The sequence below is a fragment of the Magnolia sinica genome, chromosome 11 (assembly GCF_029962835.1).
Source record: "Magnolia sinica isolate HGM2019 chromosome 11, MsV1, whole genome shotgun sequence".
In the NCBI taxonomy this organism is placed as follows: Eukaryota; Viridiplantae; Streptophyta; class Magnoliopsida; order Magnoliales; family Magnoliaceae; genus Magnolia; species Magnolia sinica.
In genome coordinates this window covers 24,665,698-24,693,188 of record NC_080583.1, presented here as the reverse complement: position 1 = coordinate 24,693,188, position 27,491 = coordinate 24,665,698, and the positions used below count along the sequence as shown (strand labels likewise).

Sequence of the window (27,491 nt, the reverse complement as noted above, 5' to 3'; positions counted from 1 at the left end):
TCTATAGGCTTTCATTGCAAACGTCTGCCATTGAGTGCTATATATCAAAAACTACTACCACCTTGATGACATAGCACTGCTCCAAAGAATCCAAACAAAAATAGCCTACACACTGGAAGCGTAGGTAGAACTACTTGTTAAAGAAGACTCCTAAATTAGTGACTGCCGTCACCAGGGACTTTTGGAAAGTCCTGTTTACCTGCGATTTCTGACACTTGAGACGTGCTGTAGAGTTCAAGAGATGAAACGTCCTCTTCGTTTACTTCGAGAGTGACAAGTGAGCTTTTTTTCTCTCCTGACACTAGGAAAAGGCCAACAATGCTCCTCACCAGTGCATGGGAGGTGGACACGTCCACAAGTAGTTTTTATTGGTCACATAGGCAGCTAACCCTAGTCATATGGGACCCACCATCAATGGTGGCTTAAGCGACTCCATTCTCCAAGTGGGTCGTTAAGGATGATTTAAATCATGATCGTGCAATTTAAATGGTATTGTTTTCAGTGGCTTTTGTATTTTTTTAGTTCATTGCAAAAACTAACAGATTGCTGATAGTCATTTGGACAAAATGCTCAATAGCACTACCATTCCCAGATGAATGATTGCCTACTTGTTGTCTGGTACAAATTTTTTTTGTGCCTTTATCAGGGTTTTTGTTTCCAAATTTGCCCCTAAAAATATTTTATTTTCAAGGTTAAATCATTTTAGCTGTAGGTGTGATCAGTTCTTATTTTCCAAGCCAAGCTCGATAGAAAATTGCAACAACAGGCTTAGACCCAAGAGGTGGGGTTCCACATTTTCCGAGCAGAATTAGATGACAATGTGGCCCACATCTTTGGACAGTATACATGGTCTTTCAATTCCAACAGGTGGGGTTCCATGGATCAGCAATCCAGATGATTTTCAATTCCAACAGGTGGGTTTCCAATTTTCCATGGATCAGCAATCCATATTATTGCTGTTGCATCACACCAATGGACTCCGCCTCAAAATCTCCTTGGTTAGACAATCTTCATCATCTAACCCTTAACCCAACTAATTGGAGTTGGCTGAATGGCCGCAACTTCAGCTAGACCAAATGTCATCATATCTTTCTTTTACCATCCCCACAATGCTTTTTGAGCCTTGCCCTTGTAGAGTCTTCAACTTGCACCGACTCAATCCATGAGACAATCTCAACCTTTCAATATGCAACCAACAAACAGATGGTTAAGAGAAGTTTTACAGCAGTCTGACAATCAATGGGAAAGGATCCTAAAATTGGTCACTGAGATATTCAGATCTATGAGATTTTAGGGGTTTTCAACAGACTCATGATCTGACAACCATCTCTGAACTGAAAACCTCATGTATCTGTGCAAAGATGTGGCCACATATATACAACAGAAGCAGTGTCATAGAGAAAATAAATGAACCCATCATCAAAAAGATATACGCAGATCATATGGCAAGTTTGTGTTGTAAAAATATCAGATTGGGACACAATGTTTGCAGTTCCAACATAGATGAAAGCTGGTTAGATCGCAACTTTGTTTCATTTAAAATGCTTACAAGTTTAAGAATACCGTGCACCCAGTAGGTAGCATTTTCCCACCAAGTTTGAAAATCACAAAAATCTTTTCAGGTGTAACCCTAAGGTGAAAATTAGTTCAAGCAAAGTTAATGGTGTGTTTGGATGAACTATTAAATTGTACCACAATCATTAGTCCAATGAAGTGGAAGTAACCAGATTGTAATCCTGTAGCATACTTCTTGCGGGTCTCAGGTCCAAATTGCAATTACATTCAAGTTTGAATATGGAAGAAACATATCTGCAATTCGAAGGCTAGGGCCACTTCTTCATCATGAATGCTACTGGAAACATCATTACCATCTGTCATTTCCTCTTTGACTACACAGATGTTCGCAATTCAATTCACTTGTGCATCCAAACGCAGCCTAAAGTTGCAAACTGGAAAACCTTGAAGGGTGGCCGCATATTGAGGCCTTCAAAGAATCAGAACAGGTGATGGGATCTGTCTCTAGGTTTTCATCTGGAACCCACTGGAATCAACTTGATGGCTGCAGCGACTGGCATGCTAAGGAATCCGATGAGAAGACTAACAAACCACTGTGACAAACTGAGAGGAGTTGTATTCGCAAAATCACCAAGAAATTCAATGATAATGATTTGGAAGACAACAGTGCAACTAAGAACGCTCACGAACACGTAGTTCTTCAGGATGCCTGCAAATACATCTATCTTCTCCATCTCTCTAGAGCTTATCTCATTGAAAACCTGGAGAAATTTAAGTAAAGGTCAGTGAAAGTCGGACTCTTTTTGTCAGCTTTAGGGTAAACCAATCAGAAAGAAATCTGTTCCAGTTATATGATTTGGCTTTCTGCCTTTTGAGGTGAATGTGATGTGTTCCACCAATCCATAACTTCAGAATCCACTTGATGTTATATGGGAACAGATTTTGGGGAGATATCCTAGACATGTCAATCCAACATGATTCGGATAATATCCAAATGGCCCTTTAACTACTCATAACAAGAACCACTGTACTTTGAAAGCATGGATAAGATACCACAAAATTGGAAAAGTGAAATCTACATGTAAGAGTGATAAGAGCGAGAACATGTAAGAAATTGTTCCTTGAAATGATTATGCAACTTATGTCTCGAATACTCCCAACTATATACACACACACACACACACATAATGAGTAAATCTGGCACACCATATGGCTCATGAAATAAAACAGCTTGTGTTTAAACAGCGCCCACTTTAAATTGAAAAGACGCTTGTATGGAAAGTGTTGAATCCCCATTTTGCACTGAGCAGAATGGAGAAAGTTAATCAAACTGGCTCAAAATTATTGAAAATAGCCAATTCCACTCAATTCAAATATAGTAACTTCCAAGCGCACAATTCTATATTTGCAGAACTAGTTCCACCTGATCATTACTTCATGTGTAATTGAAAATTCATTAAGTTCCAAACAATGCCCAAATTGCATCCACCCAGGAATGACAAACTTCAGCGCGAATTAGAAACGTAAGGTACCCAATACAAGCAACCGATCATACCAGATTATGAGACGGTTCAGAGATTTTTGAATTTTAGGTGTCTATTACAAATGCCCTAGAGTAGGTCTGACAATCGGCCAGGCCAGGCCATGCAAAAATTAAAATTTGAATAAACCCTGGCTGACCAGTTCAAAAGCTAGGTCCAGAGGTCCCATACCCAGCCTGAACTATTTAGTGCCCTATTCCTGAGGGCCTTGTTGACTAAATTTCAGCAGGAACTAGCAACTTGGGAATTCATCTATATCATCCGAAGTAGTATAGTATAGAACAGGGGCATTCTCGGCTGAGTACTATGACTACATGCCATCCAGTGCAGTGGCTTGGAAGCAAGCTACCTTGACCATCCTTCGAAGTTATAAATATTTTACTGATCAGACATCGTAGGAGCGGACTGGTCTCTCCATCAGAAGTTCACTGGACTAGGACTGTCAATGGGCCAGGCCTGGGTCATGCAAAAATTTAAATTTTGAATAACCCCTGCCAGACCAGTTCAAAAGCCAGGTCCAGACATCCCAGACCCAGCCTGAACTATTTACAGCCATATTCCTGAGGGCCTTCTTGACTAAATTTCAGCGGGGACTAGCAACTTGTGAATCCATCTATATCATCCAAAGTAGTATAGTCAGTGTTCAAGTTGTCGATATCGCTACAAGCTTTGCTGGCTGGAGATAAAGAAACAATATCGTTATCGCCGATGATATCCCCGATAACCGGAAATGCGAGGGAAACAGGGGGGAACATGTGGGAAAAACAGTGGAATTTTTCAGTGAAACTTCAGGAGATGCCTAAATACACATATTGGCATATTTAGGAATTAAAAAAAAATAATAAAATAAAATAAATGCATACATAATAAGTTTTCATTTAACATGCTGCTGTAAGAAATCACTCCAATAGTAACCAAAATGAATTTATATAATACAAATGCAGTTACCATGGACAACAAATGGGTGACCCATGCAATAAAAATCTCCCGTGTGGAAAAATCACATCCATTCAACTGGCAGCCACCAAATACGGCCATGTTCAACCAGAAAATGGAAAATATTTGATGGCTAGGATCATGTAATCTTCGGGATAATGGTGTATGGGCCGTCCACATTCAATCCCATCATAGCCCATTTTGAATTGGGAGTCATTTCATACTCACCAGAGGCTGATGGTTGATACTCTAGCAATTAAAAATTGTATGTGTGGGCTGTGGCCTCAATTAACTCAATTACAATGACGGGATTGTGGAACCCATGGTCACTTACAGTCCCAATGATTGAATTATCATAACCTCTTATCTGTGGTCACTTTCTTATTGAATAGAACCATCTGATATCATTCATTTTTAACCATTCAATAAAATGCCCACCAATCTGATGGTCAGATAATCATATATACCTAATTCTTATTTAATGAGACATCTAAACTGAAACCCACAATGTGGACAGTTGAATTGAAATTAATTACATGCCACATGCAATTTAAGTAATTATTGAGTGCATGTGTATGATCCATCACACTTTGGTCGGTGTTGTGGGCCTGCAATGATGGATGTGTTTTATCTATGCCATCCATCCATTTTCCAAGCTCAGTTTAGGAGGCAAATCCAAATCTGAGGTGGACCACACCACATGAAACAGTGGTGATTGAACACCAACCATTAAAAACTTATTGGGGGCCACAAAGGAAACAATGTATGCATTGTATATCTATGCCGTCCATCCGTTTTTACAGATCATTTTACAGCATGGGCCCAAAAATGAAGAAGATCCAAATCCCAAGTGGAACACACCACTAGAAACAATGTTTAACGCCCACCATTTAGTGGCCACTGTTTCTCGTGGTGTGGTCCTAAGATTTTGATCTAGTTCATTTTTGGGTCAATGCCATGAAATGATCTAGCAAAATGGATAGACAACGTAGATATAGAATGCATACATTGAGGTGGCCCCACGATCAGGGTCCCACTCCAACCCACATCGAAAGCTAACTTGTGTACGGACGCTGAAGAGCAGATTGCCTGCAAATTCACGGACGCGGATTCGGTACTACCCGCAACAAGACCTAGCTAGAGACAGATGGTCCAATAAGGGGCTCTGTGGGGCCCATCGTGATGTATATGTTTTATCCACACCGTCCATTAATTTTGACAGATCATTTTAGGGCATGAGCCCAAAAAGGAGGCAAATTGAAGGCTCAAGTGGACCACACCAAGGAAGCAATGGGGATTGAAAGCCTACCTTCTGAAACTTCTTGGGGGCCATGGAAGTTTTGGATCAAGATGATATTTATGTTTTCCCTTCATCCAGGTCTATGTGACCTAATGAACAGGTAGGATGGCAAATAAACATTACGATGAGCCCCGGGAAGTTTTTAATGGTAGGAGTTCAATCCTCATTGCTTCCTATGTTGTGGTCCACTTAGCCTTCGATCTGCCTCCTTTTTGGGGTCAGACCCTAAAATGATCTTTCAAAATAGATGGACGGTGTGGATAAAACATATACATCACAGTGAGCCCCACAGAGCCTTGACAGGACCGTTCGTCTCTAGCTAGGTCCTGATGGGGGTAGTACCCAATCCATGTTCGAAATTCACAGGAACTTCCTGCAATGGAAAGCTAGGTGGGGCCCACCATCATGCTTGTGAGAAAATTCACCCTGTCCATCCATTTCACTAGATCATTTTCGGACATGGGCCCAAAAATGAGGCAAATCCAAAACTCAAGTGGGCCGCATGACAGGAAGCAGTGACGATTGAACATCCACCATTGAAACATGTGGACACACAGGAGTTTTGGATCAAAAGTAGACTATTTTTGTGTTTCCAGTTCTTCTCGGTAAGAATGACATTATGAACGGTACGGATGGCATATTAACATCACAGTGTGATGAGGACATGGACGACATAATATTGATGGATCAGGTCGATTTACTTGCCGATGAGTTTTGGCATGAAGTCGAGCATGGAAAAGGCCCAAATATCTTCCATAAGGGGTCAAACTCATAGACCTATCAATAGACCACGCATTATGGTACCCGTGGTACACTTTTGGGTCCGCAAAAGTGTCTTTTGGTGGCATTTTTATTAAGCTACGATTTTTACTTTATTTTTGGACGAGTTTTAATTTATTTTTTTGCTTTGCGTATGCCTTTGTTAAGTAGATGAGGGTAGTTTAGACTTTTCCCTATAAAATAAAATTGTAGGGTTGACATTATAACATCCAACCCATAATTATGATTTGATTAAGGCCCATATTATAGGTCTAGGGCTTTTCTTTTGTGTTCTTTCATACAAAACTCAATAACAAAAATTGTCCAGCGGCTTTTGGGACATTTTCTTATCTTTTCTACAAGTCTTGGGCTAGGGTTTGTGTAATTGCATATTTGCACACGTGGGACATGTGATCTAGGCTATCAAAATTGGTGAGAGCTTCGATTATTCGCTGGTTTTTTCATATTTTTTCCTTTCGTTGGTAGTAGAAGAATCTATATTTTGGAATGGGTGTTGGGGGCATGATTTGGTCCTAGGGTTTGATACAAATGCATGTGGTTGCCGATTTTCTTCCATTTGCTACATTGGATTTGGTATCAGGGCCTCCATTTCTGCCATTATTTTGTTCTTGCATGAGCTTCTTCTCTCATGATGATGTCACGTAGAGGTAGGAATGGGCGAGGAAGACAGATGCGACAGAAGAGAGATTTGCAATGTTAAAGAGGCAAATGCAGACCATCTCCCGACAACTCACTACACTATTAGCAAAGAACGAACCACTGACTCAAGAAAATGATGACAATGAGTCAAATGGGAGTGACATCAACACGTTCCTTCGTGAAGCTCCATTTGTTGAACCACGATGAGCGGGAAGGCAGGATTAAAACAATGCATAACCAAAAACAAACAAAAAACAAAAACAAAAACGATAATATCTTAAAAGATTTCTGGAATAAAACTCGTCATACTGTTTAAATTTAGTAAACTGAGTTTGCAAAGTGGTTCAACTAAAAAATGTGACTAAAATCAAAGCTCAACTGCGTCAAGTTGATTTAGCAGAGTTTTAAATCGACAAGGTTGGTAAGATGACTAAACCCACACTGATTAGACAAGAGTAATATCTTAACATGAGAACTAATCACCTACACCTTCTTGTCCCATCGCCAGTCAAGTTGATATGATAGCTAAGCAAGCCACAGCTATATGTTGACAAACCATTCCTCCTCTTCTTCTTTTCTCTCCTTGGAGTATGGTTTGAGAGTCGTTGCTTCCTATTTGGCAATGTGATTTATTTTTTAGAGGGATCTTGTAGCTACCTCAGATTTTGTGACGGCTTGCTGCTATTTTGGGTTTTTTATCAGATTTTTCCCGGCATTTTCCTGCCAGTTTTCTTAGAAAACTGATTGGGGCAGGTAAGGTTTGCTGGATATTTAGGTTTGGACAGTTTTTCTTTATGTTTTTCTTCCAGTTTTCTCAAAAACTAGTTTGCATTGTCTAGGGTTTTCTAGAATTTCCTACTAGGGCAGAGTTTTTTGGTTCTGTTCGCTCTAATTTTCAGCAATTCATTTGAGTCTTCCACTCATTAGTGAGCTGGTAGAAACAGTGGTGTGTGTGAGTGATCCAACATTCAATCCCTTTTAGTGTTACCTTACCAAAACAAAAAAAAAAAAAAAATCCATTTGAAGCTAGCAATCAGGCAATTAAGTCTTGTTTTTTTCTTGAAAATCATTAAGATTTGTGAAGACCATGAAGAATTATTAGTCGTAAGATCCCTTTCTCTTCTTTTGTGGTCTGGTTTGGAGCTCTCTTGATTTTTCTTTTTCTTTATTTCTTTTTTATGTGAGAAGTTTGCTCGTCCGTCATGCTTTATCTATAGGTGATTATAGCAGGTATTGGTTGGTGGGAAGCCTTGCTAGTTATTATTTTTTTATTTGTTTGAGATTTACTGTGGCTTTATCTAACACATTTGAGACTGTCAATCCCATCAACTCCAAATTTTAGAGGCTAATTATTCATTCGGAGAAATCCCAGATTGCATATTACAACACATAAACTCAAGTTTGGTAATTATATTCAGTGTCAAAAGCTATTGAGATAGTTGTTGGAGGAAAACAGAAGTGGCATTTATAGATGGCAGTATATCAAAACCCCCTAGGACTGATCCCTCATATGGTGAATGGAAATCAAACAATTCGTTCGTTATGTCATGGGTCTTAAATTCTATGGAACTAGAGATTAGTAAAAATCTTTTTTTAATATCCATTGCACCTAAGATTTGGTTGATAGCCTGTGAATTGTATGTTGATCAGAACCCTATGGCCCGCATTTATAATCTTTATGAAGAGATTAGTCATTTCAGATGGGGGGAGAGATCAGTGTCTGATTATTATACCAAGATGCATAATATGTGGCAGGAATTGTCTTTCCTGTATGATTTTCAATTTGTATATTCCACATATGCAGAGGTATATCAAAGAAGCATTAAGAATAAAAGATTTCTTAATTATTCGCAGGTCTTAATACTGCATTTGAACCTATTCGTGCTCAAATTCTTGGCTCACCCTCTTTACCATCACTTAATAGCATATTTGCCTTATTGTTACGTGATGAAAGCATCTAACTGCTGTGGGATCATGTGTGATTGAAAAATCTATCATAGTGTCAGGATTCAGAAATTTTGATAATGTCAAGTGTTGGCCATGGTAAAGGTCCAAGAAGAGGAGGCTATGATGGTGGTCAAGGTTGTGGTCATGGCATGGATCAGTTTGTACTCTTCGTGGTAGACATTGATATACTATTGATTATTGTCGGATTGTGTTAGCAAAAAATAAGAAATTTTAAAATAAAAAATAAAAAATAATAATAAATTTTAATTGCTTTTTGTCTTTTATGTATTTTGTCCTATGCGACTTAGTCTTTCATCTTTGTCCTATTCATTTGTTCCACATCAAATGGGAGCGTGGGAATAAAAGCCCTTATAAGATATCATTGTCTCTTAAGTTTGTGAAGCAAACCTACTAGAGGGAACTATGAGTTGGGGTTTGGGTTGCATTATTTGCCACACGCACGCGCGTCGGGCTGGGCCAAGCTGTGGACATGGCATGTGGGTGTGGGCTCAAGCCTACATATAATTTTTTGGCTCAAAATTTTTAAATTTGGATTTTAATTCAGAATTTCAATTCATGTTAATTGGTCAATTTTGACGCGTCTTGAGGAAAGTCTCTTGCCCATGCAACTAGTCTCCTTGCAACCCATGTCATCGTTGGACCAAGTCTTCTAACTATTGCCTCTCAAATTTTTAAATTTCGAATTGAAGTTTGAAGCTTAAATCTCCCTCCTATCTAGACTCCAAAAATAACCCTACCAAGAGTTCTTACTTTTCAAACTTTCAATGAGAAAACAACAACTGTTTTTCAGAATTTTCTTTTCTTTTGGGCATCACAATTCCCGAGCCATATTCGTGGGGTTTAGATCATGTGTGCACCAAATCTGAGTTGATCATTCTCTGAAGCATTGTTGTATCCTAGATGCAGAGAGTTGTGACCCAATTTATCTTCGATTCATTCCGATCTATAATGGGGGCTTATCTGTCTTTAAGACAACATTTCTATAATGTGCCTCGGCTCTTCGAACTTCATATTATTTCTATTTATTTTGGTTTTTTTCTTCTTTTTTATATTTTGCAATTCATTCTACTGTTGTGCAATAATATTCCTATTTCTGATGTCATTTTCTTTTATATTTATTCCATCAAAATAAGTTTTGAATTTCTATAAGTAACATATCTTTCACAGTCGACCTCAGGGCTGACTAGTCAATAGACTCAATACAGTAGCACAAGATGATAGAGATTCTCAAACTACTATTGGGGACATGATACCTTATACAACTTCACTTTTGGTTCCATTAGTTGGCGATGTAGTCCATCTCTCAAAAAGCGAATATGATGCCTTATTAAGGGATGCGACTTAGAAAAGGTCTCCTCGTCTACGTCCTTGGCTCAGATAGGTAATATTATCACTACTCTTCACATTACTTTTGCATCCAGTCCTTGCATAATTGATTCGAGGGCTACCGACCATATGTTAGGTATATCCAATGTTTTTTGTATCATTATCGCGTAATGTATCGCAACCTTGGGATATGGATGCATATCGGTTATCGCACGAGATATATCGGTTGTATTGCGTAATTTATCACTATTGTTGGCAAACATGGGGAAACCAATGTTTCAAATAGCATTCGTAGCGTAGTCGTAGCGCTACGTAGTCAAGGTGTTCTATATCCGTTACTATATGCCCGTAAAGGCCGATACCTATAGATAATGGCCATGACCGTTACGCGATACGGGGTGAAAAAGGGCAGTTAGATTTTTTAGACCGTATCAGCTGTTACGGTGCCCGTAAAGGCCGTTACGGGGCATAACGACCGTTACTCCAGTAACGGTCGAAAAATGATCACTTTTTTTTTTTCCTATTCAAATTCATTTTTCTCCTCTTCTTCACTTTTCTCATTCCAAAACTCTCCTATATCATTTTACAACAGATTTCGACCACTCTTACCATAGCTTTTAAGATTAAAACTATAAATTGAAGTGATTTGAGAGAACAGAATCTCTAAGGGCCTTTTTCTTTAAAAAAAAAAATTTGAAAAAGCAGTATTTATGCCTTTTTCTGATTTCTAGTTCTAATACTTGATTGTGATGTGTAAACATTAGAGACGTAATCACATTAAATAATTCACTAGACAGCTCAATACAACACTCTCACCAAAGAGTGGACTGTTACACTACCATAAACATGTTCAAAACAAAAAATGAATAAATATTTGAAATATTTACATTATTCTTGATTTTCTAGATATTTTTTCAGAATTTTTCTGGCAAAAGAAAATTTTCAACCGTTACGAGGGTCGTAACGATCGTTACGTCCCTGTATCAGCCGTTATGGCCGATACCCATAGCGGTAATGGTGGTGACCGTTACGGCCACCGTTACTGATACAGAATACCTTGTACGTAGCATACTAAATAGCATTTTTTATGTTTTCTTTTTATGTATAGTTGAGATTTGTGACACTCGTATTACTTAATACTTAACCCATGGGATTTTTATTTCTTTTCATACTTGTGACTTGTGGTTTCAATTAGACATTATTAATTAAATTGGTTTCCTTAGAAACTTGTTGATGTAATAATTAATTAATTTGGTTTATATATGTGGATTGGCTTTTGATAAATGATAATTAATAATTTGTTTGAACATGTTTATCTTGAAAAAATAAATTATCTTTTAGGCATTTTTTTTCCTTTCTTTACTATTTTATCATATTTTTCCTATTTTTAAATTAAAAAAATGAAAGCATTGTGTAGCTTACGCTACATGCTACGCTATTTACGCTACACGCTATGGAAGGCTGAGAGTTATGCAACATGTTACTACTATTTACAACACTGGGGGAAACATTGGGAAATTGGTCAAATGAATATACTTCATACATCTCTGAAAATGTGTCAAATATTCACATTTTGAGAGGTCAAAAGCTAAAGACCAAAGACCAAAACTCATGAATAATTGTGGTCAGAGAACCCTATGCCTTTGAGGTAATGACATACTTGACATCAAAAACTCCTTATGTGATAGCAAAGGAGATGACATCTTAGACATTCGGTATGTCGACATGTCTACGAGCACACGGTTCTAGCATCATCAGCATGACCAAAAAATGGCTCGTCTCAATGGAAAGCGACAATTTATACCACCTTTCACTATAATTGGTTAGCTCTTTTCAGCATGACTATTTCCTTCGTTATAACGCTATGATAAAATCAACATAAAAATCAAACGCTAGCAGTTGAAAATCAAACTCGATCATCGTTCTCCAACAGTTAACTCTGACCGCATCACCATCCTCCAACAGTTGAAACTCAAATCGCATAGCCGTTCTCTAGCGGTTGAAACTTAGACCACAGCGTAAAGGCTAAGTCTGGTCACTCATATAGCCAGGCACCATATGGTTGAGATCCAAGACTAGAGTCATCTCCAAGTAAAATACCGCCGGAGGACTAAAGTTATATCTCTAGGTAAAACACCACATCCGAAGGGCTTAAACATCATCCCCTTACTAGATAGAAAACCACACTCGAAGGGCCTTATGCCACATCTTTTTCCAAGCAATGCATCGTACACTCAAAGGGCTTTGTGCCACATCTTTTCCAGTTCGTGCGTTGTACCCTAAAGGGCTAAAAGACTGCGGTTGAAATCCATACCACCTCATGTTAAAGCCAGTGGTTGAAACTCATACCACGCCATCTTTTCCATGTAGAATACCACACCCAAAGAGCTAAATCCAATGGTTGAAACTCATCTTATCTTTAGGAGCATGATATCAATTCCCAAATCACTTGTGCATATACCCCGCACCATAATGGAATTGTTAAAAGAAAGAATAGACATCTCCTATAACTTACCTGTGCTCTTCTTATTGGTATGCTTGTTCTTAAATCTTTTTCTATCAGATGTTGTTCTTACTGCTTGTTATTTGTCTACCAAGGTTCTTACCGGGTAGTCACCCATTCGATACTCTTTGGCATTCTATACTGCTTTTGAAATTCCATTGTGGGCCTTTAGGTGTGCCTCTTATGTTTATAACACTAATCCTTACAGAAACAAATTGTCAAATCAGGTTGTCAAATGTATTTTCTTGAGATATTTGTCTTCACAAAAGGGGCATAAGTGTTCTGATCCGGTCACTAAAAACCATTTTCTAAGATATTAAAATTTTGAAAGATGCTTCATACTTTTTTATTGGACAGGGGGAGCAAGAATCTATGGTTCTTCCAATTTCTATCCTTGAGTCTGGTCGGATAGTGTTTGTCCCTTTTAAACCTAATAATGATAGAGATAAGATTGTTGACGATTCCATTAAATCAAACTTGAAGGTATATGAAAGGAGGAATGTTCATACTTAAATTCTCCCACAGGATACCATGAAGTGTGCTCCTTTAACGACAAGTATTGAAATTGTTCGTACTAGTTCGCCTATTTATATTAATCCATATTTAGACTCTTCCTTGCCTGTCACTATTAGAAAAATGAAAAGACAGTATACTTCTCATCCCATTCAACATTTTGTTTCCTATCGGTCATTGTCTCCAACACACAGGCCCTTTGTTTCTACTCTTAAATGTTCTCCCTCCACCATTCTTACAAACCGTAAGGAGAATCTTAATTCTCCTCTATGGCGACAAGCTATGGAGGAGGAGATGGTTGCAATTGAAAGGAATCATACATGAGAACTGATTGAGTTACCAACTGGAAATAATCTAGTAGGTCGCCGTTGGGTGTATGCTCTCAAGTACAGCCCTGATGATAGTATCGCTTGACATAAAGCTCATCTTGTAGCTAAAGGATTTAACACAAACCTTCGATGAGGGTTACTCTAAGACATTTGCTCATGTTGCTAAGATGAATTTTGTACGGGTGATTAGTTCTCTAGTTGCCAATTTCCATTGGCCTCTGCATTGGTTAGATGTTAAGAATACTTTTTTGAATGTTATTTGACTGATGAGATCGATATGCCACCTCCTCCTAGATTTGTAAAAAACGGGAAAGGAAATGAAGGGATATTGTCTTAAGAAGGCTATATATGGATTGAGAAATTTAGTGGGGCCTCGATTCGTTTGGATTTTTACTCGTACTTCCTCATATCATTTTGTGCTTGTTAAGAGGCATGTGCAAGGTATCATTATTGTGAGTGTCTACGTGGATGATATACTTGTTAAAGGTGATGATGTTAGTGGTATTTCTAAAAAAAGCACACATAATAGGCTTCCTTTGTATAGGGTCCAAAGCTATGCATTGTCTGATTGAACTAATGCAACTATATTCAAATCAAGGCGTTCTGTAATGGTAACGGTGGCCGTAACGGCCACCACCGTTACCTTTATGATACGGGTCATAACGGCCATTACGGCCTCCATAACGGCCGTTACAGTCTCTTTTTTTATTGAAAAAAAAAAATACTGAGAAACCTATATTTGCCCCGTAATGTTGATTAAAAAGTATGGAAAACCTGTATCTGCCCCATAACAGACAATTTGTTATGGACTTTATAGGGGACGTAACATGCCATTAACGGCAATTACGAGTCATTTTTTTTCCATAACGGCTGTTATGGCCGTTACGACCCGTAATGTTGATTAAAAAGTATATTTGCCCTGGAATGTTGATTAAAAAGTATGGAAAACCTGTATCTGCCCCATAACAAACAATTTGTTATGGACTTTATAGGGGACGTAACGTGCCGTTAACGGCAATTACGAGTCATTTTTTTCCATAACGGCTGTTATGGCCATTACGACCCTGTAACGTGTAACGGTTGCCACCGTTACCTTTACGTAATGGCTTTTACGGCCCCGTAACGACCTTTACGGCACACTATGATTCAAATTGAATGCATAACATTTATAAAAATATCAAAATGTATGAAAACACAACCAATTCATCCAAAGCAAAAGAAGAAGTAAAAATTAATCTACCTGGTTTTTGGTAGATAAATTCAAAAAACCTGGACACAATTAATATTGTGGGCCCCACCTTAATGTATGCGTTGTATATCTGTGCCGTTCATCCTTCGTGCCAACTCATTTTAGGGGATGGGCCCAAAAAATGAAGCAGATCCAATTCTCAGGTGGACCACACCATAAGAAACAATGGGCATGATGGATATTTAATCGTCACCGCTTCATGTCTTGCGGCCCAGTTGAGCTTTGGATTTGCCTGATTTTTTGGCTCATGCCCTAATATGCTCAGGAAAAATGGATGGACGAAGTAGATTTCTCACAAACATCATGGTGTGAGCGCCACAGGATCGTTTGTCTTTAACTAGGTCCAGACGGGACACGAATTGCCTAGATGGTGCTCTGTGAGCCCCACCATAATGTATGTTTATTATCCACTCCGTTCATTCATTTTCCCATATTATTTTAGACCATAATCCCAAAAATTAGGCAGATTTAAATCTCATGTGAACCACACCACAGGAAACAATGGTAATTGAATGCCTACCATTAAAAACTTCTCGAGGCCACAAAAGTTTTGGAAGAAGCTGATATTTGTGTTTTCACTTCATCCAAGTCTTTGTGACTAAATCAACAGGTTAGATGGAAAATAAACATTACAGCGGGCCCCAGGAAAATTTTAATGGTAGCCGTTCAATCACAATTGTTTTCTTGTTGTGTGGCCCACTTGAGATTTGGATTTGCCTCATTTTTAGGATCATGCCCTAAAATAATCTTTTAAAAATAGATTAATGGCATGGATGGGGCCCATAAAGCGTCGTCCAATAGCGAGGTGTTGCTGGCAATGTTAATAGGCAATTTGTGTCCGTCATGGTGGGGGTAGTACCCAATTCACGCACGACGGAATAACAATGTGGTGAATGACCATTAAAAATAACCTGTAACGGCCTTTATAGGTCATTTTTCCGTAATGATTGTTACGGCCTTTACAACCCCGTAATGTGTTATGGTTGCCATGATGCAGGACATGAAATTTTAAACATGATATGTGAGATTCCAGACTTTAGATCATACTACTTCAAAACATTCACACAAAATTCCACATCCTACATAAAGTCAAGCACTCAATTAAGGGGAATCTATGCGGGTCCAGGCCTACACATGCTGGGGCTGGATAAATTAAAATTATAGACCAAACAATACTTAAAGGAGAGTAGATTCAGCCACACATGCACACTTAATCCAAGAGATTCACAAGTTTCAATTCGGGAAAACCTAGGGTTTCAAAAGTGGAATAAAACTTGGGGATTTGAGATAATCTAGGATTAGGGTTATGAAAACAAGGTGAAAGAGGAGTGAAATGGATACGAGAGGGAACCTGTGATTGGCCCGCACGTGTGGACAGCAAACCGGTCTAACGCACGTGCGTGAATGGCAGCCCGCACAAGTGTGGGGCCCGCGAATCTAGAATCGGCCAGCTAGGGCCTGGTCGGTCAAGGATGAGCCACCTTCCCTCTAAATTTCAAGTCAAACGGATGATCGGTTTGAACACAGTGATCCGCCGAAGTTTCAACCCTCCTGTAAGGCCAAATTCTGAAAATCTGCTGTATGGGAAAGATTAGCTGCAAATGTGGGTGGATTTAATAAGGGGATAGCTGTAAAAGATGAGGAATATGGAGGGTAGGAGATGGAGGCGATTTGGGATGAGTGTGGCTTCACACTACGGTAGTTAGCCCTTCGAAGAAGGGAGGGTTTCGCACCCAATTAGGTTTCCACAACTCGGAGAATTAGACAAGCAGGAAAACGTAGAATTTTATTAATCATCTTCAATGAAAAAACCCTACAAGGGGTTGCCTATTTATAAGAAAAACCTATACCCCTAAAGCCGCGCCATGTGCGCATACTATTACTTAACGACGAAGTAATAAAAAATAACAACTAATCAATGCAATCTAAATTGTCCATGATATTCCTAATAACAGTAATAAGCAAAACTCAAAGTCATAGGTCACCTAGGGTAGTGGGCCACGATTATGAGATCCAATGATGGGATCCAAATGATGATGGGGTCTACCCCAAGGAACCAATACACAGTCCTCTAATTAGGAGGTCCTCCATGAATATCGTCATCGATCTAGATCAAAGGTGAGGCCCTCCTCCTTGCGTACGTGCGTAAGGGAGGCATGCGTGTATGCGAGATGTCCCCATCAACTCTCCCCAGCTGCGAAGATTTCGCCACTGGCGAAACAAAACTCTTGAACCACTCTAAGATATCAAGATCAAGTCTTTGAAGCTCCTCCTCAGTGAGCCACGTACTGTTTGAAGTTGGGCGTGACTTCCACTTGACCAAGAACTTTTGAAATCCGCCGTCTGACGTCGATATTATCTGATGGTCCAGGATATCCTTTATCTCCTCTCTGGGTTTGGGAAAGCTAGGTATGGGAGGTAGAAGATGGGAAGATGGGTCGGGACGAGTAAGTATGGGAGGTAGAGGCTCGGAAAATGGGTCCGAAAGGGTAAGTATAGGAGGTACAAGCTGAAAAGATGTGTCGTAACGGGTAGGTATGGGAGGTAGAGGCTGGGAAAATGGGTCGGAAAGGGTAGGTATGGGACGTAATAGCTTGGAAGATGGGTTAAGACGGGTAGGTATGGGAGGTATAGGCTAGGAAAATGGGTCGGGAAGGGTAGGTATGGGACATAGAGGCTGGGAAGATAGGTCGGGAAATGGGCATGGATCAAGAGAAAAGTTTGGAGAATCAGGGTGGTTAAGCGAAAGGCTGGACAATGCATCAGTGGCCTCCTAAAATGCAACCAGATCCTCCACATTGAATGTGAAACTAATTCTCATGGAGGGTGAAAAATCTACCACCAACACATTGAGACCGTTTTGTTTTATAATTTTGAATGGTCCAGCACTACTCGTGTGTATTTTACGAACGACTCCCTGAGGATACTGCTCCGACCTGATCCGGACCATCACAGAATCCCTTGCATTGAGTTCAACGATTATGTTGGTCTGCAGAAAGTGTGTAATGTTCATTACTAGTCGTGATCTTCTGCCTGATTTCTTAATGCAATGAATAAATGTGATGCGCAAAAGACTTTGCAGACTCTGATGGCCTATGGGATATTGACATAGGGACAAGATCGATGGGCTTCCTAAGAACAACATCACACCAAATCGTGGCTTTATATGACCCAAACTGAATAGGAACAACACAACGGCGCCAATCATCGATATTATTTGCTTGTGTAAAGGCGCGACGCACAATTGCAAGGGTCGCAAACTCTCACGCTCCTTCCTCATTACTAGGGGCTTCTACTGGTTCATATTTTTCCTCCTCACCGTCACTTTCTGAGTGCACTACTTCTACTTGCCCATCAATAAGGAACACCTTAGTGCCTGCTCTCGTGCCACACTGGTGGGCAAAGTGACCAAACCCCGGACACCTAAAACACTTAGTTGTCTCGCTTCTACGCGAGCTAGACCCGACAACCTCTTTACACTTATCATCATTGGACCTGGACTAAAAACTACTAGAAGGTTTGTCTTGGTATCCAGTGTTAGGCTTAGCCCCAGAAGGGTTGGCCTTAGTACTAGAATCGTGAAAATCAAACCGCCTTCCCATAGATGCTTTGAGGTATTGCTCGACCTCCAACACTACTTGATACATCTATTCAAGGGTGTCTATATCCTTGGCGAGCAACTCTCTTCTAATGTCAGAACAGAGGCCTGTTTTAAATTGAGCAAGAGTGACTACGGGATCCTCATCAACTTCACAACGGGTCAAGTACTCTTAGAACTTTTCAATGTATTCCGCCACACTCATGGAACCTTGTCGAAGAGACTATCATTCCTCAATCAACCGTAAGCGATAAGAGAAAGGGAGGTACTTCTCCTTAAGAGTTTCTTTCATTTCTCCCTAATGGACTATTGGGGGCTCCCCCGTCCTCTCTTTCTTTTGCTCGACAGTAGCCCAAAACTCCTTTGCTTGGCCCACAAGCTTCATCCTGGCGAATCGGACCTGACGAGTATCCGACATGTCATACCACTCAAAATAGTGATCCATATCCGCCAGCCAATCTAGAAAGGCTTTAGGGTCCAAGTGGCCATCAAACGTAGGGGCATCTACTCTAACTCCCTTGAGGAGTTACGCATCTGCGTCATATTGATCATAATGTCCCTCGCGAGGTGGGTGCACAGGTGTGTGCCCATGACCAATTCCTTGGCCACCTTCATTCCTTGGTTTTAACCTCCTAATCACATGTCTGAGATTGAGCATCTTCCCCAATGGTGGGGTTTACCTGGGCGGAGGTCTCTAGTTGGATAACGCGCACATTAAGTTGCTCAAAGCATTGGTCCATATGTTGTTCCAAGCACCTACCCAAAGACTCAAACTGTTGGGTCAGTTTATTCATTGACTCTTGCAATTGCTCCATGTTTAGTGTAAGGTGCAAGCCAAAACCACAACTCGTATGTGTGGGCATACAACTACTAACTCAACTTAAGGACCTTCTAATACGACTATATGCGCCTAGATGAGACTAAATGCACCTATAGGACTATATGGGGGAAACGACACAATACTACTCAATTTCCAGCAACCTATCTTCCCAAAGAATCTGTCAACAGAAAATCCAACAAAGAGATAAGGGGATTTTCTGATAGCAGAAAATTCAACAACTTATATCAGGAATTATGGACCTCTAAACAACTCTATATGATGATATTTGATGCAGAATGGACACAAATAAACTAAACCCTAAACATGCAATGCATTCCCCTATAAAAACCTTGTGCTCTGATACCAAATTTGATGCAGGACATGAAATTTTAAACATGATATGCTATATTCCAGGCTTTAGATCATACTAGTTCAAAACAATCACACAAAATTCCACATCCCACATAAAGTCAAGCACTCAATCAACGGAAATCTATGCGGGTCCAGGCCTATACATGCCAGGCCTTGACCAATTAAAATTATAGACCAAATAATACTCAAAGGAGAGTAGATTCAGCCACACATTCACAGGAATAATTTCCCCAATCCAAGGGATTCACAAGTTTCAATTCGGAAAAACCTAGGGTTTCAAAAGTGGAATAGAACTTGGGGATTTGAGATGATTTAGGGTTAAAGTTATGAAAACAAAGCAAAAGAGGAGTAAAATAGAGACAAGAGGAAACCTGTGATCAGCCCGCACGTGTGAATAGCAAACCGGCCTGACGCACATGCGTGGATGGTGGCCCGCACGTGTGTGGGGCCCGCGAATCTGAAATCGGCCAGCTAGGGCCTGGTCGGTCAAGGATGGGCAACCTTCCCTCTAAATTTCAGGTCAAACGGATGATCGGTTTAAACACGGTGATCTGCCGAAGTTTCAGCCCTCCTGCAGGGCCAGATTCTGGAAATCTGCTGTAGGGGAAAGATTAACTACAAACGTGGGTGGATTTGATGAGGGGATGACTGTAGGAGATGAAGAATATGAAGGGTAGGAGATGGGGGCGATTTGAGATGGGTGTGGCTTCGCACCACGGTAGTTAGCCCTTCAAAGAATGGAGGGTTTCGCACCCAATTAGGTTTCCACAACTCAGAGAATTAAAGATGCAGGAAAATGCAGAATTTTATTAATCATCTTCAATGAAAAAAACCTTACAAGGGGTTGCCTATTTATAAGAAAAACTTATACCCCTAAAACCACGCCATGTGCGCATACTACTACTTAAAGACGAACTAAAAAAAACTAACAATTAATCAATGCAATCTAAACCGTTCATAATGTTCCTAATAACAGTAATAAGCAAAAATCAAAGTCCAAGGTCACCTAGGGTAGTGGGCCACGATCATGAGATCCAATGATGGAATCCACATGATGATCGGGTCCACCCCAAGGAACAAAAACATAGTCCTCTAATTAGGAAGTCCTCCATGGATATTGTCATTGATCCAGATCGAAGGTGGGGCCCTCCTTGCGTACGTGCATAAGATGGGCGTGCGTGTACACAAGATGTCCTCATCATGCCATCATTACCTTTACATAACGGCCTTTATCGACCCATAACGGTCGCACTGTTGTAATTTAGTTACCTGGAAGACTAAAAAGCAAACAATTGTTGCTCAGTCCAGTGTTGATTCTAACCATGCTATGGCAAATATTATATGTGAATTATGTGGTTGAAAAGTTTTGTTACTAAATTAGAAATTCTTGTGAAGACTTTTATGCCTCTGTGTTATAGCTTCAACTCTTATTTTTCATGAGCGAGCAAAACATATTGAAGCTAATCGTCACTTTATTCGTGAGACGCTTGGTGTAAGTGTTATTCCCACTTCGCTTGTTTTGTCTTCTACTCAATTGGCGGATATCTTTACTAAGGCTCTTGCTATGGAAGTTGGACAACGTACTCTTGACAAGCTAGGCATGACTAATATCTATGCTTGAAGGGGAGTGTAGGTGTGTGCAAATGGGCCTTTGTGTGGCCCTGCTAGACATATGGGCTTTGGGCCTTTGATCCTCGGTTATTTCTTTTAAGTTATTTATTTTTCCTCCTTTGACCTCTCTTTAGTACTAGGGCATATTTGTAAATGTACATCTTCTCGTATTATATAAATAAGGGTTGGACGTCCAACCCTAGTGAGCTTTTTCTCCCTCTCAAATTCTTTTCTTCTCTAACAAATTTGGCACACCTAATGAGAGGACAAGCCTAATTTTTGTGCCATATGCCAAGTGATATTCAGCTAGGAGTGGGAAAGTGGGGGACTACTGTTTTCATGGTACTGATGTCTTGTAGAAGTTGCATGTTGGTGGAAAACATGGTACAGTACCACAAGTTGTACCCTGCCTGTAGATGATCGGTTCTCTTATATGGAGTTAGCAATTAGCAAGCCACCATCTCCAACATCCGCATACCATTACCACTACAGCCAATCATATGAACTAGACAGCTTAGAAACATGGTTTGAACAAAAGAAGTTCAAGATCAAGAAGTACCTGACAGAAAACGAAAGTATTAAAAATCAGCGTGTTTAATGTTAGATCTGCATCAGGGCCACCAAGCTGAAACGTCCCTTTGCCTCGTGTCTGGAGGTACCATATTACGATAAACTGATAAAAGGATTGCCCCAAGATATTTCTCCACATAACATTGCTAATAAAATTCCCTTTCCTTCCGACTGGTGTCCTCTTCATTAACTCTTCCTGCGGCGGCTCAGTGGCTAATGCAAGTGCCCCTAATGTATCCATTATCATGTTGACCCAAAGTAGCTGAACAGCCGTGAGTGGAGCATTCCCTGTAAGCATGTACATCACAAAAGATGAAAATTAACATATAGAATTTGTATTTTGAATCAATCACAGTAAATGAAACTGCCATGGGCAACAACATTCTGTGTCTGAGTTATAAGGATCCTGATGCATGAAGACAAGTAGTGTCCTGATGCGCCAGTCCATACCAGAGGGGCTCATCATTCAGAGATCCAGCTGCTAAGCAGATGGGCTCCACCATGGATGGAGGAAAACCCAAAAACTATTTATCTATCTTTTCTTTCTTTTTGAAGGGTGAAAACCCAAAAATCTTCCATGAAGATCCTAGTCATCCATTTTTCAGCCTTTTTCCTAAACATTGCTGAATTTCTTTAACCACTTTCTTGTAGGCAGCTACTTGATTAAAGGTTTAGGACCTAGTCACCTGGGAGATTTTTGGGGCATCCTGCATCCATGGTTGGGCCCATTAGATCAACGCTCCAGACCACCATACCACTGCCTACATTTTAACTAACCAATGCATTGAGGATTACCTGTTAAGCATGCTGAAGAAAAGTTCACAACTAAGGCAACCACATTAACGGTCAGTTGAAACTGTACGAATTTTTGAATGTTTACGTATACTGAGCGTCCCCATTTAGCCACGGTAACAATTGTTGAAAAATTATCATCCAGAATTATGACATCAGCACTCTCTTTCGCCACCTGAATAAGACATGCAAGGGTAATCAAAACACATGTTTTAACGAGGTAATGTAAGGTAGATAACCTCTTTCATTTGAATGCTTTGGAAAAATGGAACAGAATTTGACATGTTAGTAATATCATTTCTTTTCCGATGACAACAACCAATAATTAAAGACGGGACTCACTAGCTGCAAACCATAGACTGGCAAAGAAAGAAATGGAATTTTTGAATCATTGCAAACAAGAAACATGATCAACCTATCAATCAATATACCACATACATTACAAACAGCATACAACCTCACAAAATTGTATCCGTCCATGGTGGAAGGAGAGTCCAAGAGCACTACAGCTTGGGCTAACGTTCTGTATACATGGAAAACTTGTGACATTATAAGGAAGCTCTCGACCTGTCCAACAATTGTTCCCATCACCTATGAGCTCATTTCCAGAGAAGCAAACCAAAAAAGCTAACTTTCAGACAGAGAGAGGGGGCTGTTCCAGAGTCGTTTATTTTCTTCCTTACATTTGTTAACACACTTTGAGGGTGAGTGATTGTGTAGTTTTCTATTTCTGGGTTGAGGCTCTGGCTGGGCAGTTGTGCTTTTGATTTTCAGAGTCCATTTGTTGCTTGTTGCGCCTCTTTGGAGGGCTTGTTGTATTTGTTTTGCTGTTTTGTGGTTCAGTAAAATCTTCATTGAACTTCCAAAAAAAAAAAAAAAAAAGACTGCACAAAGTGGCCATTCATTTATCAACTGAATTATAAAAGAAAGCTCCACCAATGAAAATGAGGAAAATTAGAATTAAGAACATTGACATGGATGTAATGGAAGATTAGGAATGATAAAAATAAGAATGAGGACAACAATGAAAGAGACTAGGAGTATGAATGAGGTGGTGAGAAGGGATGAGATGGTTCAGTCATATGCAGCCTAGGAGTATTCCAAAACTCCTAAAAAGTGCAAGTTGAGATGGTTTAGTCATGTGCAAGTGCAACAAAGACCAAAGACATCTCTATAACGGCCATAACCAGGAAACGTTGCCATAACAGCCATTGCAAGGAGTAACAGTTGACCGGGGTGGGTGGCTCCTTTTCTATTTAAATCAGATTTATGGCATTGTTTCCACTATTGGAAATGAATTGTGTGGAGATTCCATCATCAAATCAACCACATCTTGGTAGTTTATGGTTGATTTGGTGATATTTTGTTTTTTTTTTTTTAATGAATATTGCTGTTTTGATTTAAAAATGCCAAAATTTTACTTTCATCGATGTTTTTTCTTTTTCTTTCTTTTTTTTTTTGTACACGCGTACACACACCCCACACACTCACGCTAGTGGAATTTCACCACCTATGGGTACTCAAACCCTTGACCGGGAGTTGAAACTCCAGAGAGTCTACCACCCGAGCAAGAGTAAGGACCCATTTGATGTTATGTATGAATGGTTCCATTTGATGTATTATTAGTTGGTGACATTACCATGTCATGATTTTGGATTAGTAACATGATTTCCCCTTTTTATTTTTTTCTATTTTTGGCTAATTTTTCTTATTTATGAAAAATGGGAAAAAAAAAATAATAATAATAATTTCATTAACTAATGTTGGGTATAAATGGTTCCATTTGATGTATTATTAGTTGATGAATATAACCATGTCATGATTTTAGATTAGTCATGTGATTTCCCTTTTTTCTATTTTCAACTGATATTTTCATATTTATGAAAAATGGGAAATTTTTTGTTTTATTAACTGATGTTGCGTATGAATGGTTCCATTTGATGTATTATTAGTTGATAAAAATAACCATGTCATGATCTTGGATTAGCAACATGATTTCCTTCTTCTTCTTTTTTCAGCTGATTTTTTCCATGATTTCCCTTTTTTTTTCAAGTGATATTTTCCTATTTTTGATAAATGAAAAAAAAAAAATTATTAACTAATGTTGGGTATAAATGGTTCCATTTGATGTATTACTAGTCAATGAACATAACCATGTCATGATTTTAGATTAGTGATATGAGTTCCTATTTTTTATTTTTATTTTCCTATTTTTGGATGAACAATATATGTTTATAGTTTGTTATTTGGGGCAGGTGAGGAGCGTGATTCATTCTTGATTAGGGTTTACTTTAGACTTCAGTTAAGCACTTTAGACTCCCGTTTGTACTTTACACATTAGACTTTAGACTTTACATTAGACTTCAGTAGTAAGAAAATGACTTGCGAACAAGGAAGTGAGAACATTGTATGGCAATATTGTCAGGGGTGTGTAGTACTAGGCACCAAATGATGAAATGTAACTATTGTGGTAGATTGATAACTGGTGGAATCATGTGACTTAAACAACATTTGGCACATCAAAAGGGCCAAGTAAGGTGCAACAAAATGCCAAGAGAGATAATGCACATGATGCAACAAAATTTGGGAGAGACAAAGGGGAAAAGAGTCGTTGTGCAGAAAAAGAAGCAGGATGCTCTTGATGTGGCCCAACAGGAGGTGTTTGATCCTGATTATATAGGCATTAGTGATGAAGAGAACGTTGAATATGATGAAGATTCAGATTGGGAGATGATGATAGCTGGAAGGGAGAGCGTACGCACTGCTCATGAAGAAGAGCGTCGACGTATGTTTAAGAGGGGGTCCATACGTGAAGCAGGGAGCACATTGGGAGTGGGAGTGAGAGCATGACTAGGAGTGTGAGTGGAACGGCGAGTGGGGGTGGGTTTAGTGGATTATGATATATCTTCAATGGCCAACAAGATATCACGTGTTCCTCTCGTGGCTGATGATGTGGTGGTGCTCGAAAGACCCTCATGTGATCTAATTTTGTTTGCTAAGGAAACAACAAATCAAAAGATTAAACAACTAAGGACTAGAAATACCATTGAGAAGCTAGGTAGGGCAACAACTAAGCTATTCATACATGGCAACATACCCACAGATGGTGGCAACTCTCAGTACTAGCAAGTGGTAATCGATGCATCGGGCAAAAGCAGGTGAAGAAATTAAGGCACATGGGGTTAAGGATATTAAGGAGAAATTGAAAGAAGTGAAGTTTTGAGATGTGAAGGCATACATGGCTACCTCTAGACCCATATGGAAAACCAAAGGACAAAAGAGTGGACCGTTACGCCATCATAAATATGGTCAAATTTAAAAAATTACATATTTGGAATATTCTAAGTATCTTGTATTTTTCAAGGATTTTTCCAAAAAATAATAATAATAATATAATAACAAAAAAGTATGACCATTATGGGGTGCGTTACAATCGTTACGCACCTATTTCAGTCATATTAGCCATTACATGTAACGGTAACAGTAACGACCGGCCACCATTACCGTTATGGCAAACCTTCGTTTCAAGTGGAAATTGGGATGTTAGTTGTAACTGTAGCTGAACTTGAGGATTAAGTTAGAGATCTATATGCAATTATGGGCTTGAAGTTTTGGAGTTGTATGAGGATTGTATTGAGGGTTGTTTGGGAACTAATTTTTAAGTTGGTTAGGGTAGTAGTTGGGATAAACTTAGGTTAGGATTTAGGGACAGATTGTTGTTGTTTGGGGTTGGGTTTTGGTAGACTAAGAACAAGTAAGAGCGTATGGTTGGGGTTTATAGGCAATTTGCAGGGAAGGTTTGGATTGTGGGATGAACCTAAAACTAAAACTAAGTTTTGATTTGGTGTTTTGCAAATTTTGGATGAAATACGGGTTGTGGTTAGGTATAATGGTTGTTTAGAGGGCTTAAAGTTATGGAAGGAGGATATCGAAGGGTTGCAGTCAGGAGACTAGATGAATAAGGGGTGTGGCTAGGGTTTGGATAGACTACTGGTTCAGGATTTTGGATATATGCGATTGTTGTTTGGGTCCAAGGTGGTAAGTAAGGCTAGGATTTGGATATTTGGCCCAAACAGGTGCAATGGTTGAACAGTTGGGTGTATAAGGTTGTTGGTTTGTGGCTGTGATATGAGAAAGGGCCTATGGTTAGGATTTGTCCAAGTAGGTAGGATTGAAGTTTGGTTTTGGACCTAATTTAATTTTTGAGGTTTGATATTCACTCAATCACCAATGAGACCACTCATGGACAAGGTGTTCCGTAGTGGTAACGGTGGGTGTAATGGCGCCCACCGTTATGGATACACTACATCGGCGTAACAGCAAATACGGGGAGGCATAACAGCCAATAGGCCCCTGTATCGGTCTTCTTTTTTTTGCTCCAAAAAATTTGAAAAAACATCCAGAAAATTCTAAAAATTGAAAATATTCCAAATATGCATTCATTTATAATTTTGAACATCTTCAAGGTAGTGTAACAGTTCAGCCTTTGGTGAGAATATTGTATCTGGTTGTATGATGAATTTATGAACCTGACAACCTGAAATTTACTGCAAACATTTTATATTTAATTATCTAACTATATAATATCAATATAAATTTATTAGAATGAATGTGATACTAAAACATATCAAATTTGTAGGTTTTACTATTATTTATAGTATTGGTGTATTACATACCTCAAGACTGGTGTACATTTCATTTCAACATAGAGTCTATGCACTTCTGTATCCTATTATTATGTAATTCATATACCTAACAATTTAATATCATTTTCCCCAATAGATCTTAAGAAAAAATTGAAATTAGATACGGGTGATAGTGTTGCCAATTTTGGGCTTATTTAGTGGACAATTAGATGCCCCAAATTAGCCTCAAATTCATGCAATCAATTGGCACTTATCCCACTAATAGATTGGTAGACATTTATCAGACAGTGAAGAACAAAAATATCAAATGATCCTATTTCAAAAAACAAGTGTCTGCAAATTAACGGTGAAAATCATTAAAATAATTTAATTTTGGGATTGTGACTTAGAAACAACAGTCCCATAATTTAATTAATGAATTTTGAGTTAATGTATGCCACATGTACAAATTTTTAGGGCCATGTGTGTGGGGCCCACCTTGAT

General features: G+C 39.2%; 1 protein-coding gene across 1 annotated transcript in view; it reads right to left on the bottom strand.

The window, feature by feature from the left end:
• Positions 1–1,514: 1,514 nt before the first annotated feature.
• Positions 1,515–27,491, bottom strand: part of LOC131218961 (calcium-transporting ATPase 10, plasma membrane-type-like) — a 50,115-nt gene continuing 24,138 nt past the window's right edge. The window contains exons 5-7 of the mRNA XM_058213878.1: positions 22,366–22,537; positions 21,560–21,858; positions 1,515–2,276 (exon numbers count right to left, since the gene is read on the bottom strand). Coding sequence (XP_058069861.1) covers positions 2,028–2,276; positions 21,560–21,858; positions 22,366–22,537 — 720 coding nt within the window. The 3' untranslated portion in view covers positions 1,515–2,027. The remainder of the gene's footprint in view (positions 2,277–21,559; positions 21,859–22,365; positions 22,538–27,491) is intronic.